Source organism: Rhopalosiphum padi, chromosome 3 (assembly GCF_020882245.1).
Source record: "Rhopalosiphum padi isolate XX-2018 chromosome 3, ASM2088224v1, whole genome shotgun sequence".
NCBI classification, from domain to species: Eukaryota; Metazoa; Arthropoda; class Insecta; order Hemiptera; family Aphididae; genus Rhopalosiphum; species Rhopalosiphum padi.
In genome coordinates, this window is record NC_083599.1 from 21746481 (window position 1) to 21756221 (window position 9741).

Below are 9741 nucleotides of genomic sequence, written 5' to 3' on the forward strand. Positions count from 1 at the left end.
TAGGTTTATTTAGCTATTTATAATATAAATGACAAACATATTCGTGCTGTTTGCATGATTATTAACTTATAACTTATATAAGTCTTCGCAGGCCACCAATATGAACATTGAACACGGTAGGTGCTGTAAATATATCCGAGCTTCTTTACTCTTATTGTAATTATACAAATATCATAACTTAAATTTTATCATTTTTATTTTTTATTTTACAAAATAGTTTTTTACTACCCAAAACATATATTTTGTAGCTTATTTAGTTATTGCTTGTTATATATATTTGTATAAAATATTATTAAATGTACTCATAAATAATTAAAAATGAAATAAAATACAAATATTCAAACTAAAGCGTATTTTTGTACATTATAGACGAATACGATTAATTTATATCTAAACACATATCGTATACTATTTTTATATAGTTAATCAGTAATCACTTAATTTCAAACTTAAATTTAATTTTAATTTAGTTTCCTTTTTTTTTTTTGAAAAATCGTGTATTTATATCTTCGAAATTAAATTTTGAGTCAAGTTAATTTTCAATTGATAAAAGTTCTAAGCAATAAGACAATTAAATCAATTTTGTCTGATTGAAATTTTCAACCAAGTCTTAAGCTAATTTATTAACTTGCTTTTTCTACTTCAGAGACAGTGATTTGTTGAGTTTAAAAATTGCATAGAGTAATACAAGTATTTATCAAAATAGCTTCGATATTTTTTTTCGGTAGTTTTAGTGAAGGTATTTCAATTTCTATTTGAATAACAAAACATCATCATATTAAACGTCCTAAATAAACATTTTATTTTTATTTTTCTTATTTACCTATATTAATAAATTATATTATTTTCCCGGACCCTTTATATGCAAATCCAATATATTTTTCAAATATGAATTCAACCTACCTAGTATTACTAATAGATATATTATTAATATAATATACAAATTTCTAAAATGATACACTGTCCATATACTCATATAATCATTTTTCGTATACAATGTTATATGTATATTTGAATTTAAATTTAACACATCCATTACGTTGACACCTCCTGTACCCGTTTGACCACCATTTTATATTTTATAATTGATTATATTATTTATCCTATAAGATTTACAAAATTTTCTGGTTTCTAAGAGTTAGAACAGACATCATTTGGAGTCTAACCGATCTATTTCGTACCTATACTCTTAGTGCTCGTAATTCGTTCATTTGCGGGCATTATTCGTGCTTTTACAGTAATATATTATTATAATATACAAACATTAAGTATTCGACACCTACGCCAAAAGTCAGCTGGCTTTCGTGCAGAGCTTCGCGGCACAGGCGGCCAAACCGACATACGTTGAATGCCTCAGTAAGAGTAACGCGGTCGAAATAGTCCAGCCGCTGTTGGTCAATATCGACCCAGTGGTGAGGATGAACGCAGTGCTGGGCTTGGCGAGATTGGCTGGAAATAGCAAAAAGTGTGCCAAACAAATAATGTGTGCTGACAGTCTACTGAAAGAGCTACTTGGACAGATTTCCAAAGAAAACGTACGTATATGAACCACGACAAATAGCCGAGAGCCAGGTCGCAAATGCCTCCTATAGCTGGGTACCTTTTTCACACTTCCTTACAATAATATATAAGTATGACGGTATACATATAACGCTATGTCGCTTATATATATATAACAACTACTTGATAAAATAATTTATTTTTTATTTTTTAAGTATAAATATATATAGGTACCAAAGAAAAACAAATTTTTAGTTCGCCCCTATCCTATAAGTAGGTAATCGTAACTTTATGTTATATAAATGTATAAAGACAATTTTACTTCATAGGTTTTCTGATTTATTCGTACTTGCGTCCCACTCACAAATTCGCGTGTAGTCAATGTGCACTCGGTTTTCAAATATTTGAAGGTTTTTTCGGTTATTCAATGACGTGTTTTATTGTATCTAATCGCACTTTTCGTAGTAGGAAAAATATTTTGATCTTTAACTTTGAGCGTAGAACTCGGCAATAGACGTATCAAGTTGATTCTTAGGGAGATCAAAAGTCAGTTCTAATAATTTTTAAATAATTGGGAAGAACAAAAACCAAAAAAATCTATTACGTTTTTTTGTTGTTGTAATAATTCAAAAATTAATAACTGTAGAATGTAAAGACTTGAATTTTTCATAAGATATTTAGATATTTAAGTATTTTCTAGACTTGATATAATTGTTAGTACTATTTCAGTAAATATATTGTATTTAGTATTATTTTATATTTTTTTTATCTTTATGTATGATAACATTTTTGTTTTTGAGTAAAAAGTTTGAAAATGAATACAACGTTCCACATAACCACATACCATTTTATTATCTCAATTAAAATATATAGTTACAATTTATTATCAGTGTTTAAAAAGTTTATATTTTTATAAATTTGATCAAAAATTCGGACAATTGTAAATTATTTTGCAAGGGAAACTTTTAAATTTTACTCCTAAAATTTGAAAATTTAATAAAAGATTTATCACGTCTTTATTAGTAGTCATTTTTATGAATGATGTAGTTCAAATTTAAACGAAATTTGAAATCTAAACAAAAAATAACAATATTAGTTAATTTTTGTATTTCAGTATTTCACAAATATCTATATAGGTACTTAAAACTTTTAATTTATTACTTATATTATTATACTTTACTATACATAAAATTATACTTTCAAAATACTTGGATTACTTTTTAAAGGCATTGCCTATTTAGAACATAAACCTATTCACACCGTTCTATGGTAAGTCGATATTAATAGTTAATAAGTAATCATTATAGCAATATATTATGATATAAATAAGTAGCTAATATAAATATCAAATATTAATAGATATTAGTATATTACAACATAAACATTTATAAAAACAATGTTAGGTTAAATTGTAAAATAGCCTTAAATCGTAATGTATTATCTATTAACTATATTTAAACAAAGATTATTATTTTTAAATAATTCATTACACACTATAGGTAAATGATTAAGTCTTAGTGTTTTTAAAATAATACGTTTATTATTATTTATTTACATATGCTAAATTTTTTGGGTAAAAATTAATCCAACTTAACTTGTTTCAACTTGTAACAATGAGGTAAGTACAAAAAAAAATTGTACATAGGATTTTACAAAGATTTTTTTTTTTGATTTTCTCATGTTTTTATATTATGCATACCTAGCTACTATTTTATGTTAGATTTTGGAAAAATGCATCAATCTTAATATTGCTACTTTTGGTAATAAATTGTATCTTGTTATTAATTGGATGTGATAAAAAAGTATATTTGTAGTAGCAGTTTTCTTAATAATCGAAACAAATGAAAAATAAAACTAAAATTTACGCAATGTCAGTTTTCTAAGATATATAGAAATCCGAAATCGATCTTATTTTTTAAAAGTCACGTTCCGTTGTTGCTAAAAAAAAGTTTCAGTCACGGACGCGTATTATTTCATCATACTAATTTCTAATATAATGACAAAAATAAATTAATCTGGATTTAGGATTAATTGATGTTGTATTATAAATTATATAATTATCTATTATGATTATTTTTTACATGACATTTATTTTTTCACGGCAATAGAAATTTTACAAAAAAAGTTGCATGAATCTCATCCGGAATCTAAGTAAACACTTGTCGTGTTCCAAAATGATAATAAGTGACTGTGATGGAATACACGCTATTTTAACATGTATGAAGGATTTGGACGTAACAGTCAGAGAAGTAACTTTGCAAGCAATTAGTTACATAGCTGGTCAAGACCCCAGTACTGCACAACTGATCATAAAATCTGGTAGGTATATTTATATTAATTTAAAATAATCACAAGATATCTGACTACTTGAAATGCAAGTCGTAGTCAGAGGTGGGTAGAAATCAATAAAAATATTTAAAAGGATACACAAATGCCACGCACTATATACAGAACCACAAAACTGATGCAACTACTTCGTTCAACATTATACATATTTAATTTTATAGCATTTATCGATAGTATTCTGATTACAAAAGTCTTGTTCAATACATCCCAAAAACATAAAAATTAATTTTAATGCTAACTTTGTATTTATTATAATACAGGTACAAGCACGAAATGTTAATATAAAAACATGTATATATTGTTTAATAAAATTCCCAAAAAAAAAATTTGGTAGTAGATTCTTGGACCTCATATGAGCTAAGGCTACGAATAGTTAGGGACCATTGGAAAAATATTATTATATATATTTATATGACCGCATATGTCTATCTTACCCTGGATTAAGTAAACGATGGATGCAACCATACTTTTAAAAATTATCTATTAGCAATTACTATAATTTACAGTTATAATTTCAAATATTATACTTTGTCTTATTAGCTGCATTAGACTATATTTATAACCCAGAAACAATACTTACTATTATAGTAGTATTGTAGGTATTGCATTAAAAAAAAAAAAACTTAAAAAACTAATGTTGACGTTAAAAACTGTAAACAATTATTAGAACATTTTTAGTCGAAAAATAATTATTACCAAGTAAAAGTGCGACATATAAAGTTTTGATTTTTGATTAAAATATTCGAGATAGGTAGTTTAGATACATTTTATCAGTACTTTTTTATATAACTATTAACTATATTGTATTATTGTTTCAAATAAACTTAATTTAAGTGTGAGTTATAAAGTATAATCGATCTTTAATTACATAACAAAATGTATTTTTTTTCGATTAAATAACTTGGTCAATATTTACTTATTATATATAGTATATAAATCAGAGTCTGCGTTTCTTCGATCTATAATATATTATTACAAATATGTTTTTAAATGTATAGGTATACTGCCTCAAATTGTCCAAAGCTTAAAAGAGGAACGACTAAATTTTAAATTTTATGCATTGTCTACATTAAGTGAGATAGCCAAACACAACATAAGATTAGCCAAAAAAATTGTGGAAGTGCAAACTTTACCTAACGTGATATGTTTTTTATCTACCGATTACATCACAGACGTCAAACTTCAGGTATATTGTTAAGTATGGAAACAAAAATCATATTACATGTTATTTATTGTATTATAATGTTAAATCAATTTATTATAACTACTTTGTATCATAAAATACGATATACTAAATACACTGAAATATAATTTATGTTTATTGTTTAAATATAAATATATATATAAGATACGTAAATATTTGTATATTATTATTTATTACCTAATTATTGCATATACCTATAATTCAATTTTAGAAATTTAAATTTATGTGAAATGTTTTACATTAAGTTATTTACAATATTATTTACAACATAATAAAATAAATAAATGTAAATAATATATTATATATTTATATACTTATTATACTAAAATATACAAGTACATTATAAGCAGTATGCACACGTAGTTTTGTTTTGCAATATTAAAATAATTGTATTATTTAAATTCGCTTTTATTTTGTTATTACTTCATTAATGTTATTATTATAATTCATTTTTAATTTTTTTAATATTTCTGCATCAATGCTTAATATTATACTATTTTAGGCAACTACGTTAGCATTAATAAAAAACATTGCCAAGCACACGGTGTCTTTAGCCGAAATTGTAGTTGAGACAAAACTATTTCCAGAAGTATTGCTACTGATGGCGCATCCCGATGAATCTATACGTTATAATTCGGCTGAAGTCGTTCACGAAGTAGTGAAATATTCCACTCAAGTACGATCACACATTTTAATATATATATATATAATATTAATTATTAGATATACGAGTAAGGTCGTTTAGACGGCAGATCATGTTTTCAAATAAATAGATTCCACCAACACTTTTTTTTTAAAATATAAAAGACGAGTGCAACTGCAGCTAACTCGAATTTTTAATATTGCATGTATATACACATTAAACGTATGTCTATTATCTTTTTAATTATTTAGATTTCTAAGATGATCGTGACTACTGGCGGAATAGTTTCATTGTTGAACGTAATTTTGAAAAGCAAAGAATATCCTCCTACTCCAGCTATACTCGCGTTGGGATACATATCTTCTGTGTCACCGTTACTTGCGACGGCTGTTATCAAGTCTAAGGTTTGAATGCTTACATTAATACATTTTATTTCATTAGCATATACACCTACATAAATATATAGGTAATATAATACATTCACAAGATAGTTCAAACACTAGCAAAACGCATGCTATAGTATGTGCATAAATTCGAAGTTTCATAAATCATAATAATACTATACTAATAATAATACTTATACCTATATTTAATTAGGACTTTTTAAAACTTAGCTAGTTTACTCGTAGCTAAGCATTTAAAGAACTTAGATAAACTTACGATTGTGTTTTTTACAACCGTGTATAATTTAAACTTATTGCTTAGCAAATAAAGTCTATGAGCAGGAATTTCATTGATTTCAATATCTAAAATACATGGTAATTTAAATTTCTCAAAATAACGTCCATTGGACTCGTCGTTTTATCATAGATGTATATTGATTTTATTTTAGTTTTTAATATTATATTCATATTATTCAATCCAAATTAATATCTATAAAAAATAGTAAATTACCTAATTATTATGTCTACTATAAATTAATGATATTATTATATTAGTATATATACATTATACCTACCTACATTATGAAGTCGAATTTTTTTTTATAAATCGAATTTAACCATTATGTGTGGTGAACAGTGATATACTTAATACTTATATACATTTTTCAAATAATTCAACGGATTTAGTATATCAAATAGTACCTAGCTATTACACTTAAAGATCCAAGTACAAAACTTATTAATACCGGTAAGTAATAAATAAAAATTACGAAACTATATATTATATCGTATTACGTGCAATAAATCGATACGTAGATTTAATCGATTAGTCTGTGAATTTTATAGACCATCTTGATGCATGTTGTACCTAGCTAGTACAGTACCTACATTTAAACAGATATTATTTGAACTGTTTCTAACTTTCAGGTATTGAAACATTTGACTGCCATCCTGAAAAGCGGTGCAGACGACGATTTTCAAAAAGCCTGTATAGCTTGGACAATAGAAATGATAGGTCGACATAGTTCTAAACATTCGAAATCCGTTTTTAATTGTAACGCTGTGAACATTTTGATTGATGTGAGAACGATAAAAAAAAATTGCAAACAATAATTCATGTGTGTTTGTCATGGCGTATTATCATCAATAAGGATTATTTTCTTTTAATCAGGTTTACATTGACTCAAATCCGAAGCACGAGGCATATCATAACTGCAAGACTGCCATTCAAACTGTACTGAACAAATCCGAAGATTTTTCTGCTATAGAAAAATTGTTGACGCCGTCAGTTCCTGATCAAATATTGCAATACATACTTCTTAGAATTAGCAAAGTATTTTTCGTCAACTATGTAATTTATACATAGATCATATTAGATAGTAACGCCAATTATAGGTAACACAAACTATAAATCGTAATTCATAGCATAACGTTTTATAATATGGACAGCCTTTTGGAGTTACCTTTTTAATACATATATCAATTCGAAACAATTAATAATATTATTGTGATACCTAAATATTTTATATTAATTCATATTACACTTCGACTTTATTATTAATTTTAAAAACTACATTAATTTATAACTAAGCGTCACTTTAAGTTTCCAATACACTATATTTTATTCTATAATAATCTATAATCTAGCTATATTATTAAATTGTCTGGTATCACTTTATCGATTATTAAAAATTACTTTTTTGTTGTTTTAGTTTTCTGACTCTATATATTGATTCTATTATAACTATTTATATTTTTGATTAATTTAACTTAAGTATATTTAATATTTATCTGTTTAATTTCGCTTCCACCGTAATTGTATTCAAATGAATGAATATTTTATTGTTATAATAATTATTATTAAAAATTAAAAGTGATGTAGTTACAACAAAATATTAAATATATTGATTTAGATGTTACCAAAAAGCTTTAAAGCACGTCGAATTTTTATCAATAATGGACATTTGAAAATGATTCAAACCCTTACAACAGATATAAATTCACAGTTGTATCAAATTATCAGAGCTGTGAATTGTTGCTTCCCAGAAAATATACTACAGTAAGTTTAACAAATTTAACTGTTAAATTTAATTTTTTAATTATATATTTCATTTTAATTTATAAATAAGAATGGTAGCTGGAGAAATTCCAGAATCGGTTTTGAAAAAATTGGACAAGTTTGTGCCCAAAACTCAATGTTTGTTAAACGAACACGACATACAAATGAGCAATAGCTTCACCAACCCTATTTAGTAATGAAGAACACTATCTAAAACGGAATCGGTATTTGAATGTAATTCTTTTTATCCGTTTGATAAATTATATTTTTTATTGACCCCGTGTAATTGATAAATATATATATTTTATTTTTATAGTGTGTAAAATTGTTTGTAAATATAATTTCTGTACATAATACATGCATAACCACGTGATGGATCCATGGGGAGGGATGAGGTCAAGGGGCCAAGGCTCTCCTACTTATATCATATCGTAGTGGTACCGTACACATACATAATTCCACATTATTTTAAAGAAATATATTGTCTAATAGTTTAATTATACACATAATAAGAAATAGAATATTAACGCACTGTTTGTTTTGTCTCTAGTTCATACAATATAGCAATCATAGTATAGACAATAACACACATTCACACCAAATTATTTTTATATGTTTTTGAGTAAACTTGAGGTAAAATCTCCCAAAAATGTTTGTAACTCGTTTGCACACATTCAATATATTTTTATTTTAAAATCGTCGATTCGTTAGCACACAACTTGTTTGAACAAAAACATATATACCTATCTATGCGTATTTTTAAATTTTTTACTTACCTCTAAAGTACAATACATATAGATCGAGTAATTTACGTACTCATGTAAATCTTAAGTGAAACAGATTTAAAAATAAACTCAATAAAAATCAATGTAATGAATTTTGAAAGAAAGGAAACTGTACATAACGCAAAGTAATAAGGAAGAGTACGAAATAAAAAATATGTGAAATTAATACAAGTGTACAACTAATGATAATTTAACTTATATAAAAATATTGGAAATAAATTTATGAAATTAATGAATTTAATAAAATAATAATTATGACGTTTTAAAAATATAAATAATACACATACACAATTTTAATCACGCCTTGCAGTCTGCAGACAGACCTAATAACTCGCCTAAGCCTGTCGGCTGTCTCACATGATTTGAATTTTAAAAAAAATATCGTATCTAGTAAAAATTAAATCTAGATTAATAAACTATTAGCTTATTGTATGGCTACACTACCACAGGCATGTTTTTAGATATTTGTATTAGGTAATGTAATTTATTTTACTATTAGAAATACAGTAGGTACCTAGGTTGAATTATTTTTTGACAAAAACATTGCATTTGAAAATATCATTATGTTTTTTAAATTTGACGATATGTATACATAAAAGTTGCATGTATGTCTCCACGAATAATGTTTTTGAACTACAAAAACATAATGAATATTGTTATTCATAATTTGAATAAATAATTTTGTCCTAATTTGAACTTAAAAGATACAACGTAAAAAAAATGGATTATATTATATTTTTTGATTTTTTGGTTTCAGTATAAACTATTTATAAGGAACTTTGAGTTAAATATTCAAGCTTTACCTAAAAAAATTGCATGTT

At 25.5% G+C, this 9741-nt stretch overlaps 1 protein-coding gene across 1 annotated transcript; it reads left to right on the top strand.

Moving 5' to 3' along the window:
* The first annotated feature begins 100 nt into the window (after positions 1 to 100).
* LOC132924904 (sperm-associated antigen 6-like) lies at positions 101 to 8329 on the top strand. Its single transcript, XM_060989345.1, has 10 exons — positions 101 to 116; positions 1270 to 1535; positions 3609 to 3819; positions 4845 to 5032; positions 5553 to 5726; positions 5945 to 6097; positions 7004 to 7156; positions 7248 to 7409; positions 7990 to 8135; positions 8206 to 8329. Exons 1-10 carry the CDS (start codon positions 101 to 103, stop codon positions 8327 to 8329), a joined length of 1593 nt encoding a protein of 530 aa, XP_060845328.1.
* Positions 8330 to 9741: the final 1412 nt, after the last annotated feature.

Excerpts from the sequence above, each read along its gene's own strand:
- LOC132924904 (XM_060989345.1), top strand. Across the intron at positions 6,098-7,003 it reads CGGCTGTTATCAAGTCTAAG|GTATTGAAACATTTGACTGC; the intron begins GTTTGAATGCTT and ends TCTAACTTTCAG. Across the intron at positions 8,136-8,205 it reads TTCCCAGAAAATATACTACA|AATGGTAGCTGGAGAAATTC; the intron begins GTAAGTTTAACA and ends TTTATAAATAAG.